The sequence below is a fragment of the Rhinatrema bivittatum genome, chromosome 1 (assembly GCF_901001135.1).
Source record: "Rhinatrema bivittatum chromosome 1, aRhiBiv1.1, whole genome shotgun sequence".
Classification (NCBI taxonomy): Eukaryota; Metazoa; Chordata; class Amphibia; order Gymnophiona; family Rhinatrematidae; genus Rhinatrema; species Rhinatrema bivittatum.
Window position 1 is genome coordinate 335172978 of NC_042615.1, and position 20338 is coordinate 335193315.

The 20338-nt window shown below is 44.8% G+C and overlaps 1 protein-coding gene across 2 annotated transcripts in view; it reads right to left on the reverse strand.

Annotated features, from left to right (window-relative positions):
* Positions 1-20034, reverse strand: part of NAAA (N-acylethanolamine acid amidase) — a 65171-nt gene extending 45137 nt beyond the window's left edge. The window contains exons 1-3 of one of the 2 annotated variants that reach the window (XM_029598491.1): positions 19880-20034; positions 14389-14553; positions 4995-5121 (exon numbers count right to left, since the gene is read on the reverse strand). In XM_029598491.1, coding sequence (XP_029454351.1) covers positions 4995-5121; positions 14389-14553; positions 19880-19944 — 357 coding nt within the window. In that variant the 5' untranslated portion in view covers positions 19945-20034. Of the gene's footprint in view, positions 1-4994; positions 5122-14388; positions 14554-19366; positions 19766-19879 lie in introns of those variants that run through there. The other variant, XM_029598483.1, reaches the window with a different exon arrangement.
* Positions 20035-20338: the final 304 nt, after the last annotated feature.

Genomic DNA, 20338 nt, shown 5'->3' on the forward strand with positions numbered 1-20338 from the left:
CACTTTTCAGACTTCTCCAGCTCAGTGCCGCTACTTAGCCACATAAATTGGAACTTATCCGGATAAGTCCGAACTTGTATGGCTCGCAGTTTTTACATATACAGGCATGCATGTGTGCATATGTACTCATATTTTATAAACTGCGCATATAAGTGTAAAATGTATATGTCACCTATGCTACTGCCTTACGCGGCTTACAAAGTAACATTCACGGTATTAAGACAAACAGAACACTATTTAAAAGGTAAAATACAAACAGCAGAGGTCTGTAAAATAAAAGGTAATACTAATTAAGAGCAAAGAAAATCTAGAATTAAAAAAAATCAGAGAATTCATCAGAAATATTCCACAGTGAAAGAAGCCATATCAAACAGAATCTAAAATTCCTAAAAACATCACAGAAGACATATTTCTTTTAAGGGGTATAGTATTAAAAACATAGATTTGTGATAATAAAATCAACCATCACAACAAAGATGCTCCACATATGAGCAGTGATAATAAAACAGAAGTAATGTTAATAAAATTAGACAAGTGAACAAACAAAGTATAAAGTTAAAAAATTACATCTAATGTTAAAGAAGGAGAAGCAAGGAAGCTTGGGTGGGAATGTCATATGAACCCCTAACAACTCCAAAATAAGATTCAATAGAGTGGAAGGTCTTAATTTGCTTTTAAAAGGTTTTGTACATGATGTAGACCTTAAGTCAAGTGGTAAGCTGCTCCTGAAATCTGAAGCAACCACTGACAGAGTAGATTGATGAATGTCAGCCAGGCGAACCCGACGCACTGACAGAAATTTGAGGAGGTGTTTCTGTGATGAGTGCAAAGGGGGGGCAAGATTTATATATTTTCAAGCCAATTCAGGGGAATGAATTTAGGGCCAACAGGTTGTGAACTAATAGCGCAATCCTATATTTAATTCTTGATTTTATCAGAAGCCAGTGAAGGTGGTACAGTACAGGACTTATATGTTCCCGAATTGAGCTTCCAGAGATCAGCGGAGCAGACATGATTTTACTGTCACCTGAGGTAAGCCATCATAGATTGCGCTAGAATCAATAACAACCACTGTGCGAAGGTCGCCTGGTTCTAAAAGTGCTTTAAGTGGACCTCCCAAATGAGGATTACAAAACCCTGCTCTTACTACCACTTTCACTTGAGGAATAAGTGAGTTTGGAGTCAATGACAACTCCAAGACTTTGAGCATGAGAAACTATTTTTACCTCCTGATTGTCAATAGTTACATAAGGTGGCAATCGGATTAATTCACAATGCTGTAGAAGAACAATTTTAGTCTTTGAGAATGGAAAATGAGTCAGTTCTGGACCAATCAAGAATTAATTGCACATAGGTTCTAAAATCCAGTAGCATATGGACTCATGCGAACCGTTTTGAAAGCTATCCTCCTCAATTTTAAAAACCACTTTATTTTGTTTATTGATGCACAAGAAATACATTATAAAAATAGCAAAGTGATACCTCGTTTTATATAGCTATGAAAAAGTGAAGATTATGTTATGAATAGGGAAATTCAAAACAGAGAAAATTAAGGCAACAAATGTTTCTTCAGCTGAACTTATCAGGCGCATACATTCATTTTATTTTCTTAGTAGATTAAAGCAAGTCTAGGACCTCCTAAGAAGGCTGCTCTATACCTCAGGAGACAGGATCCTGGGCACAATTTAATTTGTTGACATTTATTTTATTTATTTTTATATACAGACATTTGATCTCAACTGAGATATCACACCGGTTTACATTCAGGTACTGTAGGTATTTCTCTATCCCCAGAGGGCTTACAATCTAAGGGGCGGATTTTCAGACTCCGCGAATAGGCCTACTTTTGTTTGCGCTCCAGGCGCAAACAAAAGTACGCTGGATTTTAGTAGATACGCGCGGAGCCGCGCGTATCTGCTAAAAACCTGGATCGGCGCGCGCAAGGCTATCGATTTTGTATAGCCGGCGCGCGCTGAGCCGCGCAGCCTACCCCCGTTCCCTCCAAGGCCGCTCCGACCCCGGACCGCCCCGGGCCGTAGCCACGCCCCCGTACCCGCCCCCAAAACGCTGCCGACACGCCCCCGAAATGCCACGACGACCGGGCCCGCCCCCGACACGCCCCCCTCGGAGAACCCTGGGACTTATGCGAGTCCCGGGGCTCTGCGCGCGCCGGTGAGCCTATGTAAAATAGGCTCACCGGCGCGCAGGGCCCTGCTCGCCTAAATCCGCCCGGTTTTGGGCGGATTTAGGCGAGCAGGGCTCTGAAAATCCGCCCCTAAGTTTTTGTACCTGAGGCAATGGAGGGTAAAGTAACTTGCCCAAGGTCACAAGGAGTGACAGCAGGACTTGAACCCTGGTCTCCTGGTTCATAGTCCACTGCTCTAACCACTAGGCTATTCCTCCTCCCTAACATCCTAACAGTAAGCATGCCTTGATATAAAGAAACCTGGAGCAGGTTAAGTCTGAGAACTGTTCACTTGTCTCCTCTAATGTACGTCCTGTGTAGTTCCTTTATCACTTTCTCCCTGCTGGGCTCATGCAAGTCTTTGGATCGAGCAGGAGAAAAAAGTGTAAGAATAGTCCACAAGAACTTCCAAAGCACAGTGAAGATAATGGCATGAACATTCACTACTAGTAAACAATATTTACATAATACAATTGGCAGTTAAAACAAGAACAAATCATTAAGATCACTCGAAACACGATCATGTCGGGAATCGGGACTTTGCAGAGACCAACAGGTCCTGCTTCAGGGGAAATATACTTTCCAATCTTCATTCCATTCTCTCAGCAAGATTCTCTCCCCTCGGTTCTATCAGCGAAATTTTTCAAATGGCTAAACTTCACCTCTTTTTCCCACGGTCTGAATTCAGACGCCCATGTTCAAAAACATGGCGGATCTTAGGAGCTTTTTATCTCTCTCCCAGAAATGGCGTATCGGAACTGTATTTTTGAACGTTCGCGTCTGAAATCAGAGACTTTTACAAAAATTATTTAAACAAAGTGGATTTAAAGTAAAGTAAAGTGACCCATCACCGATCCTGGATTTGATTGATATACAAACTCTGGGGCAGATTTTAAAAAAGTACGCCCGCGCACTTTTGTTCGCACGACCGGCGCAAACAAGAGTACACTGGATTTTAATAGATACGCGCGTATCTTTTAAAATCCGGGGTCAGCGCGCGCAAGGCTGCGCAAAATCGGCAGCCTGCGAGTGCTGAGCCGCGCAGCCTGCCTCCGTTCCCTCCCATCCCCATGTACCTTCCCCTCCCTAACCCACCCCCCCAGCCCTATCTAACCCCCCCACCTTTGTTTGAAAAGTTACGCCTACCCATGGGCTGCTGGTGCACCATCACCCGACCCAGGGGCTGGTCCGGAGGCCTCGGCCACGCCCCCGGAACACCCCCGGGCCGGCACCATGCCCCCCGACACGTCCCCCCAGCAAAGCCCCGGGACTTACACGCGTACCGCTTTGAAAATCTGCCCCTCTGTTGAAAAGAAAAATTAGACACTGTATGTGGGGGGTCCCACATTAAATGATATATTAATATATTTTTTTCATGTGTAATATGGCTATTTGAAATGTGATGAGAGATAGACCAGTGAAACCATTGCAGTATTCTTTGTGTGATTTCTAAAAAGGTTTCCTGGAATACACATGGTGTATTTTGGGCGGTGTTTGTGACTGATATCGTGCTTTTATAGCTTAGTCATGATTACATATTTATTTAGAGTTAGGCCTTGAAGCACACTTTGGGGTAGATTTTCAAACAAGGCGCGTTGGCGTACTTTTGTTGGCGCTCCAGGCGCAAACAAAAGTACGCGGGATTTTAGTAGATACGCGCGGAGCCGCGCGTATCTGCTAAAATCCTGGATCGGCGCACGCAAGGCTATCGATTACGTATAGCTGGCGCGCGCCGAGCCGCGCAGCCTACCCCCGTTCCCTCCAAGGCCGCTCCAAAATCGGAGCGGCCTCGGAGGGAATCCTCTAACGCCCTCCCCTCACCTTCCCCTCCCTTCCTCTACCTAACCCACCCCTCCGGCCCTGTCTAAACCCCCCCCTTACCTTTGTCGGGGGATTTACGCCTCCCGGAGGGAGACGTAAATCCCCGCGCGCCAGCAGGCCGCTAGCGCGCCGGGACGCGACCTGGGGGCGGGTAGAGAGGGCGCGGCCACGCCCCCGGCCGCCCCGGGCCGTAACCACGCCCCCGGACCCGCCCCCAAAACGCTGCCGACACGCCCCCTAAACGCAGCGACGACCGGGCCCGCCCCCGACACGCCCCCCTCGGAGAACCCAGGGACTTGCGCGAGTCCCGGGGTCTGCGCGCGCCGGTGAGCCTATGTAAAATAGGCTCACCGGCGCGCAGGGCCCTGCTCGCCTAAATCCGCCCGGATTTGGGCAGATTTAGGTGAGCAGGGCTCTTAAAATCCGCCCCTTTATTTTATCTAGTTGTATTGTGATTTTGCTGCTATTCAAAATGTGTTATGCCTTTGAAATGTGAAGCTACCAATGACCTGTTTGTAAGCTAATATTCTAAATTCCGCTGTGAATGAATTCCATATTCAAAAAGGCAGGAAATAAATTCAAGTAACAAATAAATAAGTTATATAGATCTGTCAAGGGACTCCGTTTCAGCAAAGAAATTTTAGACTGGTCCTAGCTTTTTTCAAACTATCCCCGATACATTTTGATATTTGTAGAGCCCATCACAGATAAATAAAATAGGTCTATAGGGACCACAGTGCATTATGATACAAGTCAAAAGCCTCCAACTAAAACTCGGGTCACTTAAGCAGCTCTATTTTGGATTTTGAAGACTATTGATCAACTAAACCTCTTAATTAGGAACCTTTTAAGTCTAGAACCTTGGTTTGCACTAGCCAGCTGGTGCTAGCTAGCTGAATCATGGCCCATGCAGTTCACCTCTATATTCTGCATTTGCCCCAGCTGTATCACTTAATCACAGTGTAGTTATCATCTTCTGCCAATGTACCTGCCCGTTCTTCAGAAACTGCACGTCAATCGTCAGATTTGCAAGGGTGTCTTTGAATTCATAGTCCAGGTTCCTGCCATGATAAATTATTCCATTGCGATTCTGAGCAATAATGCTGGTGCAGAACCTTCAACAAGACAAGAGAGAGAGATAGAGAGAGACAAATGTGTTTTCCCATTGTATCTTTTCTAGATTTAGCATTCAAATTGGTCAAACAAAAGTACATAGCACTGCACATGCAGACAAAGACTGCTGCTATATGCGAGATGTTTTCTTTTTAAGGCTGCTTTAGCAGGAGAGAAAGGAAACAATTTGGACCATATCTTTCAAGACAGACAACGTAGGCATAGTTTTTAGAACATAACATCTGTAGAAAGCATGCCAACATCTTATGTAAACTAGAGCTCAATCAATGACATGTCCAGCATTAAGGAGTTTAAAAAGTAAAACAAACCCATAGCTAAAATCTATAAACTGCAGCCACATTGGGAATGTGTTCATCATATCCCTCACCACCTAATCTAATTTTAGCTTTTATTCAAATCTTATCAACCAAGTCAACAATAACCCCAAAGTTCTTTTTAATACCATTAAAGTGTTAACCAAACAACATAATTCTATCTGCATTTACCCTAAAGCCACATAGACCCAGAGCTATATTTCAAAAAACATATCGCCACCACAACGAAAGAAGGTTATTATTTATTTATTTAATACTTTTTTATACCGACGTTCATGATAAGTCATTATCACATCAGTTTACATCAAACAAGGGAGAAGTACATCGAACAGGGGGTAATAATTTGGCCAGTAAATTGGGTAATGACCCTGGTGAGGCAATCTTGAATAGAACAACCTAGATTGGGTGATAACAAGTGGATCACAAGGGTAGAAACGTGAGCGAGATTCAAGCAACAAGGATAAGAACAGAATAACTTATATCTTATGTAACAAGAGCTGTGGTATCAAGAGATACGTGCTGGGTAAGCCGGATTGGGAAGAGTAAGGTGGTGGAGGGGGTACACCGCAAGGAACAATGTAAACATGAGGATATATACTTAGGAGGGGTTGACAAAAGGTTTGTCAGGGAGGAGTGGGGGGGGGGGGAAGGGTTGAGCACAGGGATGGTTTCATGATTACAACATGGTTCACGAGTCAGTGAAGAACTTGCAGCCTTTTAAGGAAACACTTGTTTGAAAAGCCAAGTCTTAAGTTTTTTCTTGAAGGTCAGCGGGCATTGTTCTTGGCTTAGATCTGGGGGTAATGCATTCCATTGAGAGGGTCCAGCTGTGGAGAAAGCATATTTCCTTATGGATGCATGGAGAGAGGACTTGGAGGGGGGAGCATGAAGGGTATCTTTGTACGCTACTCTAACCGGTCTGGTGGAGGTGTGTAGGCGAAGAGGGAAAACTAGTTTAAGTGGGGACTGATTATGACTGGTCTTGTGTATGATGGTGAGGGCTTTGTGAAGGATTCTGAAGTTGATGGGAAGCCAGTGTAAATTCCTTAGAATACCTTAGAAATACTACAAACTCTTAATGCTGAGAAGATTAAAACCGTTACTAAACCTAAAAGATTTCAGAACTATTCTACAGGCTCTAATATTACTGCAACGCACTATTTCTTAGTTTACCCTATTCCACAATTCATCTGTTACAAATTTTGCAAAATTCAGCCACAAGGATATTAACTGGTATAAGTAGACAAGAGCACATTACCCCAATTTTCATGGAATTACATTGGTTACCTATAGAATAGCGGATCCAATTTAAAACATTATGTATTTTGCACAAAGCGATCTATGGGGACAAAGTTGAATGGCTGAATGTGGCGATAAGGCTACATACACCACAAAGAAATTTAAGATCGTCCAACAAAGGTCTGTTATCCATCCCATCCTTGGCTTCAGCAAAATTAACATCCGTAAGAGACAGAGCGTTATCGCTAGCTGGGTCTCAAATCTGGAATAAACTCCCAGCAGAATTAAGATTAGAAACAAATATGATAGATTTAAAAAAAAAAGATCAAAACATGGCTTTTTCAACAGGCTTTCAATGTAGGCGAAAACAAAGCATACGCAACTTCCCTGATAAACATGAATGATGAGCAATGCAAGTGTTAATGTCTTTAATGTCATTTTTGTGATATGATTATAGTTTTATTTTTTAACATAAGATTGTAATAGAATTTAATAATGTAAATTGTAATACTGTTTTTTACGTATATGCTAATTTTATTTATTTGATGTAACAATTTTTTTTTTAGATAATTGTCAATTGATGTAAACTGATATGATGGCTCGTACCAAATACCGGTATAAAAATTCTAATAAAAATTAAAATAAATAAATAAAGCTCTTCTTAAGAATTATGCGATTCTTTTAAAAACCATTTTCAACAAAAGATTCAAAATATTGTTAACACATTTTCTTCCATCATACCAAACATTCCAAATATTCCCTCCGTTCATACTTCAGAAACCTTTGAATATATAACCAACAAGGAAATTCTTCAAATCATATCCAAAATGAAGCCATCCACTTATCCATTATTACCCTGTTCTATTGTATTATTTAAACTTATCAAGGATGACATTGCTCTATCCATGGCTCACATTGTTAACTCCTCTCTATCCTCAGGATCCTTTCCTGACTCATTAAAACTGCCATAATTACTCTAATACCAAAGAATTCTACAAACACTAGCCCAGATTATAACTTTCATCCGATTTCTGCTCTATCATTTCTTTAAAAAATTATTGAATCTGTAGTTTTAAAACAACTTACTGATTATCGTGACCAACATTCTATTCTTGATCTTGATCAGTTTCAATTCAGATTCAGACCAAATCATAGTACAGAAACACTCCTCTTGTCAAATCCACGGTGTATGATATCATACACTGTGGATTTGACTCAGGTACTTCTTATGTCTCTATCTTTCTTGACCTTTCTGCTACTTTTGATACTATAAATCATGAAATCCTCCTTTCTCGTCTTTCTAATATTGGTCTTGCTGGTATAGTCTATCGCTAGTTTAAATCCTATCTGCTCAACCGAACCCAACTCATTTACATCCTCTTGGTTTCCATTAAATACTGGTGTACCTCAGGGATCGTCTCTTTCTGCAGCTCTATTCAATATATATTTTTCCCCATTGTCAATTACTTTCCATGGTTGTAGGTGTATCGTACCGGTTATACGCAGACAATATCCAGTTCTTTTTCCCGACATGGCAATATTGGAATTCCACTCTAAAATTCATTACTCTTGTCTAGCTTCAATAAAATTCCCAATCAAACCACACTGAAGCCTGTTTTGTATTAATACAAACTACTACATCAACCACAGGCCATATATGTTATGATAATGCTCACTAAAACACTATGGGGCAGATTTTAAAACTTATGCGCGGGCATAGATTTGTTCATGCATAAGGCTGCTTTATAAAATGTTATAAAAATCCGGGCTCGGCGCACGCAAGGGGGTGCACACATGTGCACCTTGCGCGCGCCGAGCCTGAGGGAGCCCCGATGGCTGTCTCCGATGGCCTTGGAGGGAACTTTTTTCTGGCCCCCACACCTTCCCCTCCCTTCCCCTATCTAACCCAGCCCCCAGCCCTACCTAAATCCCCTCCACCTTATTTTATTTCACACGCCTGCCAGAGGCGGGTATATCTTGCGCGCACCGGCAGGCGAACCCACTGGCATGGCCGGAACAGAGGAGGGCTCGGGACAGGCCCCTGGACCGCCGTGATACCCCCGGACCTGCCCCGGTCCGCCCCCTGACCGCTGTCACGCCCCTGGACCGCCCACCTTTGAAAACCCCGGGACTTACGCTCGTCTCAGGCTTAAGCGTGCCGCCGAGCCAATGCAAAATAGCCTCGGCGTGCGCAGGGGCATATTTTCTCAGGTTACGCGCGTAGCCTTTGAAAATCTGCCCCTATATTATTAAAACCTCAGTATTCAAGATGAAATCTTTATTATTTATTTATTTCAAATTGTTTACTGTCATTTGTATAAACCCTTTAAATGAATTTCAAAACTATTACAATAAATTTCAAAAATATTACATCGCTACTCATTCGACCACCACACATACCATTCAAAACTCAATCCCAATCACACTACAATCCCCCATTACAAAATACATACTTGTATAAAATTCATGAATCAATGAACAACACACTGTTCTTCAACTGGAAGTGTTTTTCAAAAACCTCCTCCACTAGAGATTATATCCGGCGCTCCATGTTCCGGTCTGGGGGCTGGTCCGGAGGCTGCGGCCACGCCCCCGGAATGCCCCTGGGCCGGAACCACGCCTGTGGCCCCACCTCAGAACACCCCCCCCCCCCCCCCCCGATGACGCGCCGGCCACGACACACCCCCCCCCCAGGAAAGCCCCGGGAGTTACGCGCATCCTGGGGCGCGCGCAGGCAGTTTAAGGGGCGGCTTTTTGGGGGTTACACGCGTAACCCTTTGAAAATCTGCCCCATAGTGTTTTAGTGAGCATTATCATAACATATATGGCCTGTGGTTGATGCAGTAGTTTGTATCTTCGATAAAAACCTGGTTATTTCATAACAAACTGAATCTGAATCTATCCAAAACTGAAATTATGATTTTAGGTAATCTTCCTTTTGATAATATTTCTAATCATATTTCTATTGATAACATAACCATAAACATCTCAAACAAAGTCTGCAACCTAGGAGTTTACTACGATCCTAAACTAAACATGCATTCCCATATTCAATCAATAGTTAAATCTTCATTTTATAAGCTATGTCTATTAAAATATATCAAACCACTTTTGGACCACATTGCATTTCATACAATTCTTCATTCGTTACTATTAACAGGTTTGGATTATTTTAACTCTCTTTATTCGATTTATCTCATTCCGCACTAAATCCACTCCAACTCGCACAAAATGCAGCTGTTTGTCTACTCTCTGGTACCAAAATTCATGATCAAATTTCTCCAGTATTTTACAGTCTACATTGGTTACCAATTAAATGGCACATTCAATACAAAATTTTAGTCATTATACATAATCTCATTTATAACAATAAAAACTGCTGGCTTTCTTGTATTCTGAATTTATATATATTTATATATTCCGTCACATAATCTCAGATCCCAAAATCAGTTACTCCTTCAGGTGCCTTCCCCTAAATCCACTAAACTAACAGTCACTCAAGAACATTCATTTTCAATTGCAGGTCCCATCACATGGAACACCATCCCTCTTTCCCTAAGGCTGCTCTCCGATCCCAAAGAATTTTAAAAAACAATAAAATGTGTATCTTTTTAGACAAGCTTTCAGAGATCTGTGTGACTTCCAGCCTTAATATTGATACTTGTTATTTTGTTGGTAGTTCTTCTATATGATGTATTTTTTACTTTCAATAGATTCCCAGTAATGGGAATGGTCCCGTGAGATTGGAATAGAGCGATCGTGATCCCACTTCACAAGTGTGGTAGCCTCCCCTGGGTGGTGGGAAAATTAATGGAAAGAAAGAATAGCGAATTATTTACAATCCAGTAAATTGCTGGATCCAAGCCAGCATGGATTCACCAGGGGAAAGTCCATCAGACAATTTTGATTTATTTTTTGATTGGGTAACTAGAGAATTGGCTCAAGGAAGAGTGTGCAAGGAAGAGTGTGATTTACTTGGATTTCAGCAAAGCTTTTTATACGATTCCATATAGGAGGCTTGTGAATAAAATGGGAGTCAATGCTAAGATGGTGGAGTCAGTTACAAACTGGATTTGATTCTGGCATATTTCTTTGCTAACTCATTTACTCAGCAGTGATTTTATATTAGCCAAGAAAGAAAAAGATAGAAAAAATTCTTTCCACTCCCAAATCAAGGCATCTGTAACGACCACTTAGCCATCATAAAAGCAACTGCAATATGGAACCCCCTTCCCCTGTGTTTACCACGAGGTCATCTCATCCTAATTAATGTTCCCTGAAGAGAATAAATCTGTTTAGCTATCAAATCCCATTCTGACATTAAGGAGTGACTATTTAACCAGCTGTCCTGAATGCTCCGGTGACTGGCAATATGAATCTCTAATAAACTCTTCAAGATCCTCTCCACCTCATACAAGATCTTGGATGCTTCTTGGATCACCTGGGCACTTCTTATGCCCCCACTGCTTGTCTAGGTAGACTACATCACCTGTCTAATCTTAGGTGGATCTCCAGGAGCTGAAAAAAAGGATATGAAGGCAACTAAGGCCTTTCTATTATGTTTATAAGAAATCTTCTCTCCTTCACTGAACATTGCCCTTCCATTGAATAGTGAAGGAATATTGCTTCCCAATCTGTGATGTGGGCATCCATGGAAGTGAATATCCAGTTTGGAGAACAAAAAAAAAAGACTAGTGTTTTATGAAAGCTTGTGTGTTTAATTGCAAGACAGAAACTCTTCAATGAATTTGGCTATCATTAGACAAAAACACAGATTCTCCCTGGGCTGTAGCCAACTGAAAACGAGCAAGGTTTGCAGGCCTCTCATATGGATCTTGGTCCAAAGTTATCATTTCCATCAACCCAGAATTCTCAGTCAGAATCCTGAAATATCCCTACTGAGAAAAAAAGATTCAGTACCTAAGATCCTAGACAATAGTGAATTTAGGTCTCTGAGCACCGTTAACAATTATTAACCAAAGATCACAACAAGGAATCAATCTTCCCATTTGGATCTGCTGGATACTGCCAAGAGACCTAGAACTGGCTAGTGTCAGAAACAAGATGTTGAGCTCAATGGATTGCTGGTCTACATGGTAATACATATGTTCTTGTGCTTCTCCTAGTGCAAAATATAATTCCTAAGCCTAGGTGTTGTGTTAAGCTTAAGCTACAGGGAAGCAAGGGGTGGCAAGTGCTATCCCCTTTGCCACCCTAGATTTAGATATCGGATTGGGCAAGGATAAACCAAATCCTTGTCCAATCCGATGCAGAGCTCTGAATGACTTTTGAATACTGACTTCAATATTTGTTGAAAGGTATAAGGCTTTTAAAGATTCACAACAAAATTTATTGGCAGCAGAAATGAAAAAAAGTTGAAAGAGAAATGAGTAGTAAGCAACAGGCGAAGCAGTGCCTACCCTGCCTACCTTGACCAGCCAGCACTGCTGAGCAGCAGGCCAGCTTTTCAGCCACATCTTGTCTGGCCAACACACCATAAGGCAAAACTTTGGAGGAATGAGGCACTGCATCAAAATCTCATAAGGCATGAGAGTCATAACGTTAAAAGGTTGAAGATAAGAATATCAGATGCCTATCTTACTTCTGGCACCTCTTTTTCCAGATTCGAGAAATATAAGGACTTACTCGAGGTATGGAACCTAGAAATGTTTCTGAAAGTGTGGAAAGGAGTGTTTGTCTGTTTGATTGCTTCATTCCATATCTCAACATTATATGTTTCCATCGAGAATCACTAGAGGGAATCATAAAGGTTTATATGGAAGAGAGAGAGAGAGAGAGAGAATCAGCATGAGACTGCTCTGCTCTCCAAGAGGAATTGGGGGGTGGGGGTGGAGGTTTGCCTTCCTGCTCCATGAGGAGAAGGGTTTTATTTGTGCAGACACCCAGGAGAGGCTTTTGATAACTATATTTTCTCAGAATACTGCGATAGCACCCTTAGGAGGAGAGAAGAGACATTGCTAACGTGCAGCAAAAGATTGCAGGGAGAGTTTGCAGACGCAACAGAAACTCCTATATCTGTTCCTAGGGAAGTCTTGGAGGCAAGAGAGGACAAAGGGAGCCCAGGAACTCATAGCTGTATCCATGTTTTTGTATTTGACTTTAATTCTGGATGAAGTAATTTTAGTTAGCCCCTACAAATTTTATAGGTTGCTTCAGTAAATTTTCTTTTGTTAGCAACTGTACTCTTGGTGGACGGTTAACCTGATTCTCAAGGGGCTCTGGAAATATTCACTTCTACCACCACCCACCACTGGGCCTAGAGTTGACAACCAGCTGGTATTTGACCAACCTGGCTGGCTTTCATTAAGGGAGGCCAGTAGCCAGCAGGACCTTTAAGGCAGTCAATCTAACATGCCAGTTTTCTGCAGACTGTTGGTCTGCTGCCTTTTGGACTGGTCTTGGTAAGACAGGGGCCAGCCCCTGTCATAAAGACGCGCTGGACCAGGGAATCAGACATTGCATGCTGCATTCCCTGGCCCCAACCCCTCCTGACTTCTGAAGTGGAGCCTGGGAGCAGAGCGCACACTTACTGACTTCCAAGCCTGGCACACCTTTGCAATGCAATGATGCTGCAGCCACCACCATGATCAAGCCTTGGATCGCTCCCTACTTTACCAAGGCTAAGTCTGCAAGGCAGGGGAGACTGGGGGAAGAGGGATACATTTGTTGTAAAGGGTAGGTTGGGGGTGGATTGGTTATGAGTAGATGAGAACTAGGTGGCTAATTTTTCCCATTTAGGAAAGCTGGCAACCCAAACTGAGGCTGTAAGGAGTTTTCTCAGCACTCCGCAGCACCCAACAGTGCTGAAAGGAGTGGAAAACGGGGATTAGATGAACAATTATATTAGACAAATATGCTCCTCTTCTCCCAGCAGTATTGTGAGCACTGATCCCCATTATAGATGGTTCTAGGATCAGATACTAAAGCAGTAACAGGTTCCTGCAGCCTTCACCATTTAAATAAATATCAGGGGGAAAAAAAAAGATAAAAAACTCAAAGCTGCTATGGTAACAGAATGATCCTTCCTTGCTGAAACAACACTGGTGGAGATTGGGGGAATCAAAGCCTGTGCTACAGACAGAGAGGGGAGAAGGACAGGGGGGCATCTGCTTTAGCAGCAGATCTGTGCTGCTCTATCCTTGTGTCAGCATAGGGACTGCTGGAAGCGTGCAAGAGAAGCTCCCACTTCCTTTCCGGTAAGCAATGAGGAAAAATGCATAGGATACCTTTTTACTGGGATTAACTTCATATATTTCTGTCTCTGCTTTCGAGAGCAATAGGGGATATGAAACTCACACACCCACCCTCCCCATTTTCTGTGAGTACACACAGTCACTGGCTGAGACGAAAGCAGAGCAAAAAAGCAAACATGCAGTTAAAAAGAAAACAGTTTCTGGCTTTGGCAGGCTACAGTTCGCTCTGCACTGTAGTTTTTTCTCCACCTAACTATAGGAACACCAAAAAAGCTCCTGAAAAGGCACAAATGTGTTTACGTGCACGCCATAATCTACCCTTGCGCTCCCCGATGAGCCATTAAGTCAGAATTAAGCAGAATATCAGTTTTGAAAGCAGGCGTGGTGGCGTGTCAAAACCACTTCCTCCGCTTTAAAAAAAAAAAAAACCAAAACATTTTTCACACCTTTTAGTTTCAGTAAACTAAATTCTGATACTCACGCGGTGATTTCGTAGCTCAAGTTAAGGAGAAATACTTCACCAACACTGATTCCCAAAGCTTCAGCCACACCCCGAATCTCTTCAGCATAGTCCTTACGGATGAAACACTCCAACTCGTCTGCTAATGGTCGTAAGACGACTTGCACCCATTTGGGCACCACGGCACTAAAAACAAAAGCAAAATAGTTGTCTTGGCATTAGACAGCCTGCTTTCAGGATTAAATCTGGGGAAATAAACAACCTGATAATTCATTCTCCCACAGGAAAATTCTAAAGTTAGGGTGAAACTCAACAAATCCCTAAACTTAACATCCTAGACGCAAATTAAATTAAAAAATATTTTACAACTTCTCAGAATGTTACGGTCCCGGGTCGTGCCCCGGGACCTACACTTACCGCGCGGCCGGTCCGACTGCAGGAACACCTTCCCCCGGCCTCCAGGGCTGAAGATGCGGCCCTCCGCAGCGTTCTCCCTGCAGGGAGATGCAGACGACGATCTGCGGCTGGCCCCGCCCCCTAGGTACGCGCTAGGGCCTTCCCTTAAAGGGGCCAGCGCGGGAAAAGCCTGGGAACACTTCCTCCTGACGTCAGACGCTGCCGGGCCATTTAAACCCGGTAGCTGCAGTAACACCTCGCCTTGCAACGAGGTTCCTCAATTGTCTCAAGTTGCTATTGTATCCCTGGATTGCTTTTGTCTTCTGGACGCCGACCTGGCTTTGCTTCCTGACTCGTCTTCAGCTTCCGCCCCTTGCTTTTGGTATCGGTGTCTGACCTGGCTCCATCCCACGACTCCTTCTTCTGCTTTTGTCCCTGGCTTTGGTTTGGATCTCTGACTCCTGGCTCTGACCCGGCTTTGCCCTTGGACTCAGACTTCGGCTTCTTCTTCACCTCAGGTATCCGGTACTTGCTGGCCCAGAGGAGTCTCCTAAGTCCAAGCGGCTCGGGCTTTCACGGGCTCCTCCCGGGGGAGCCGCGGGCTTCTGAGGGTGAAGACTCTTCAGCCGCCTGGGCCCAGCCGTCATTCCTCCATCTTGTTGGCCGCAGCCCGGATCCTTGGTCGCATAGGATCCTACCTAAGTCCAAGAGGTCCGGGTCCCTAAGGGCTCCTCCTGGGGGGACCTCGGACTTCCAGTGGTGAAGCCTCATCAGAGTCTCTTCCGTGCCGCCTCCTGGCTGGGATGCTTGCTGTGGTCCTCCACAGCAAGCCATCCACTGCCTCAGCCGGCCCAAGGGTCCACGACCGTAACACAGAATTCTCCATCATACAAAAATCAAGCAGCTTTCCAATTCATGTCTTGAGCATTCAGTCCATCTGGAACTTGCCCTGCCCCCCCCCCCCCCCCTTGCTGTCGCTCATGATGGGAGGTCAGGGCCAGCTCTAGAACCAACAGCACCTGGACAAAAAATTGCCTCCTTGCTGGCTCTTCAGTATTAAACTGGTAATACCAGTAGCACCCAGGGCACCCCTCAGTTCACAGCCACCCAGGGTCAACCACCCAGCCCAAAGGCTGGCACTGCAGGAGGAGAATGAGGGGAAGTGACCATGGACCTCTAATTCATGCCTATCTAGGAGTTTTCTCAATTTTTAATCCATCTCGCTTGTTCCAGTCTACCCCAGCGACAGCCCTCTGGTTCTGAGGCATGGACCACGGCTCCCTCTGGAAGCCGGCACAGAGTGCGCACTTGAGCCAGTTGATAGATGTCAGTTTTCAGCAAAGAACATAAGGACATGCCATACTGGGTCAGACCAAGGGTCCATCAAGCCCAGCATCCTGTTTCCAACAGTGGCCAATCCAGGCCATAAGAACCTGGCAAGTACCCAAAAATTAAGTCTATTCCATGTAACCATTGCTAATGGCAGTGGCTATTCTCTAAGTGAACTTAATTAATAGCAGGTAATGGACTTCTCCTCCAAGAACTTATCCAATCCTTTTTTAAACACAGCTATACTAACTGCACTAAGCACATCCTCTGGCAACAAATTACAGAGTTTAATTATGCGTTGAGTGAAAAAGAACTTTCTCCGATTAGTTTTAAATGTGCCCCATCCTAACTTCAGAGTGCCCCCTAGTCTTTCTATTATCTGAAAGAGTAAATAACTGATTCACATCTACCCGTTCTAGACCTCTCATATCCCCCCTTAGCCATCTCTTCTCCAAGCTGAAAAGTCCTAACCTCTTTAGTCTTTCCTCATAGGGGAGATGTTCCATTCCCCTTATGATTTTGGTCGCCCTTCTCTGTACCTTCTCCATTGCAATTATATCTTTTTTGAGATGCAGCGACCAGAATTGTACACAGTATTCAAGGTGGGGTCTCACCATGGAGCGATACAGAAGCATTATGACATTTTCCATTTTATTCACCATTCCCTTCCTAATAATTCCCAACATTCTGTTTACTTTTTTGACTGCCGCAGCACACTGAACCGATTTCAGTGTTATCCACTATGACGCCTAGATCTCTTTCTTGGGTGGTAGCACCTAATGTGGTAGCACCTAATATGGAACCTAACATTGTGTAACAATAGCAAGGGTTATTTTTCCCTATATGCATCACCTTGCACTTATCCACATAAAATTTCATCTGCCATTTTGATGCCCAATTTTCCAGTCTCACAAAGTCTTCTTGCAATTTATCACAATCTGCTTGTGATTTAAGTACTCTGAGCAATTTTGTATCATCTGCAAATTTAATTACCTGACTCGTCATATTTCCAGATCATTTATAAATATATTGAAAAGCATGGGTCCCAGTAGAGATCCCTGAGGCACTCCATTGCCCACCTACCTCCACTGAAAAAATTGCCCATTTAACCCTACTCTGTTTCCTGTCTTTTAGCCAGTTTGTAATCCACGAAAGGACATTGCCACCTATACCATGACTTTTTACTTTTCCTAGAAGCCTCTGTGATAATAAAAAAATTTATGGTAGACATCTGTGCGGTGGAATTCCAGGGGGGCTCTGCTTGCAATTTGAGGCCTTCTTTCGAACTGTCTCCCTTTAGATAGCAGAAGAAATAATGTATCTCTTTGTAGTCTTAGACCCACAGTAAAGAGTCCTAAAAAATGTAGATCTTCAAGGTTAGTTAGTTTCCCAGGACTCTTTGGAATGTCAAATGTAAGCAAATGTTTCTTTTCACCTTGTGACCTTAAATCAAAGGAGTGCTGTTTTAATTACTAGGGTAAATTTGTATTTAAGGCTAACCAATTGGATATGTATGTTGCGGTCTCCACCGCTTCCCCCTTGCTAGCGGTGTTCAGGGCTCACTTCCGAGGCCGGGAACGCCGCCTCCGCGGCTCTGCTGAGCATTCAGGGCGTCCGCCATTGCTGGGCCGTCTCGCTGCCGCCCCGCGCGCACGCGGGGACGCGCGTTATGGACGTACGCTCACCGGAAGCCTGACCCCCGCCTGAGCTGACCACGCCACGCCCCAAGCCCGATATAACCGGCGTCCCTCAGTCCTCTCATGGCCTTGCAACGAGGGTCGCTACAGTGTGTAGTTCTTAGTTGCACTTTCTTATCACCTCCACCCTCATGACCACTATTGTGCCCTTTGCCTTCATTGCTAACTCCAGACTCCCCGCTTTGTCAAGCAGCACCAGCACCCGGAACGGCCTTCTTGAGTTGGTGCATCTTTATTTATCTGATTTATATTCTGCCTTTCAGGCACTTCAAAATGGATCACATTCAGTATTTAAGTCCTGCTTAATGATCCACCTCTTTCATGTTGCTTTTAAATCCAAAACCTAAGAATTTTCCTAATATTTGCTCTGCCACATTAGAGATGTTTTACTGGAATCCTTACTTGAGCACTAGAAAATTGTCTTTTCGTATGTGCCTGAACTATACTCTAGGGCGCAGGGACTGTCTATTTTCTGTAACATACAAGCACACATACACCTAGCGGTGCTACAGAACTGTTTAGTATTAGTAATGGTACTTCAGATGGGAAAACTGAATCTCTCTGGTACAACTGAAGGAAAACTGTGCCAAGTCTTTCACTGTTGAATGGCCCTGTTCTGTGATTCAGAGCAAGGCAGGAAAGGCAGCAATCAGGCCAAAGAGGATGAGGACAGGATGTTCTCCTTAATGTTTAGCAATAGAAATCAAATTGAAGTACAGGTTATTTGTTTGCCTTCTTTACAGCTTACATTTTGGTCAAATCCCTGTAAAGCGTGAGCCATTCCACTTCTTCCGGTTTATTCACCTGCCTTAAACTTATAAGCAATTGAGACAGGGAAATAAACCAGTTTAGTGTCATCAGAAATCCTGTTTTGCTTTGTTTTTTTTTTAATTCAGCCAAGCACAAAAGTGGTAGATCACTTTATCTCACACTACAACTTTAGCACTCGCAATAATTTCCCCGCCCTTCTGCTCTGTATTCTGCCTGAAGCCCTAAGCAGAAGCAGAGGCATTAACAGCTCAGGCTGGCTGGCAGTAGCCCATACCAAGGGGCACGGGTCTGAGAGGAAAGATCACATACCCTCAGCCGTCAGTCTGCCTTTGGCTCTGCCAAAAATAAATAATAATAATAATAATAATAATAATAATAAAAGGCTCCAGTTCTTTTTTTTTTCTTCAGCGTTTTCTAGCGTGAAGTAGGGAGCAGAAGGGCCAGATTAAAGCGAGCACACCTGAGCCTTAGTCTGTCGGGACAGTGCAGCAGTACGAGCGGAAGACAAGTCAAGAAATAACAGCGGCAAGATAGGTAAGGTACGGGGTTTTATTTTCTCACCCAGCACGGAGGAAGTAAACACTGTTCTTTAGCAAGAAAATGCAGGGTCATCCCGAGCACTGAATGGGGCAAGCGCAGGCAGCCCTGGGGACGTGAACTTCCACTTCCTCAAACAACCCCGATGGGAGCGGTAAGACAGTGGGGAGTCCCTCCCCGAGAGCCCAGCGGGGGGGCCCCCCCTCTTTCCTTACTACTTTCCAGGACGCTGCCCAAGCTCCCCCCCCCCCCCCCCCCCGATCACTCACTCCAGGATGTGCCTCAGGCAGCGGCGGAGGTAGGCCGGCTCGTAGAGGCGCAGCACCGGCTCCCAGCGCTGCCGGGGGCTGCCGTCCAGGTTCACCCGCACCAGCGGCGGCGCCACCGCGTCTTGCCCGAGTCTGCTGCCCACGAACAACAGCAGCAGCAGCGCCGCCGCCATACTCCGCCTGCAGGGCTCCATCCCGCTGTGCTGCCCCGGCAAAGGGGATGAACCAAGGGGGGAGGAGCCGCCCCGGGAAGATGCCAGCTCCGGGGAAAGCGGCCCTGAGGTGCCTGCTTCTGGAGAGCTTGCCTCAGCACGGAGCCGGCAGGCAGAGAGCAAACGAGCCCGCCCCCTCCTCTCCTCTGTTGCTCTGCTACAGGATGTTGCCTGGAGCCCTTCCCCCAGCTTTCACAATACTGAGCAACCCGATCCCACTGCTCAGCGAAGAGCAGCCTTGCCTGCCCCTGCAGGGGAGGGGAGGGGGGTGGAGGAATCTGAACGGAGCAGAATGACTGACCGGAGAGAATTCCTAGAGACAGCAATTGGGCAAAGAAGAGGCAGGGTGCAGAAAGAGCAGCTCATGCGGAGAGGAGCTTCAGCGAGTTTGAAAAGAGGTTTTGCTCATTCTGGAGGACAGGAAGCTGGCCGTGGGGGGACGGAACGTCAGAGGCATGCGCGGCAGGGCGCAGGCCCCTCTGTCAGTCGGGCAGAAAATTTCGGGAGGAGCCCGGTCAAAAAGACTTGCAGGCATGTGGTGAGTGCGGTCATTGCTATTCTGCCCTAAAAAAACACTGTGGTGCGGCAGAGGGGAAAAAGAGCAGGGATTAGTCCTTTAGGAGGCAGCAGGAGTGTGCATCCGTGCAGCAGAACAGGAGCAGAAGCATTGGGTGTGAGGGGGTTGAGAGAGGCTGGGGTGTGGGCGAGGGGAGACTGCCGGGCACAGGCAGCCGTGCATGGGACACGTTAAGTACACTGG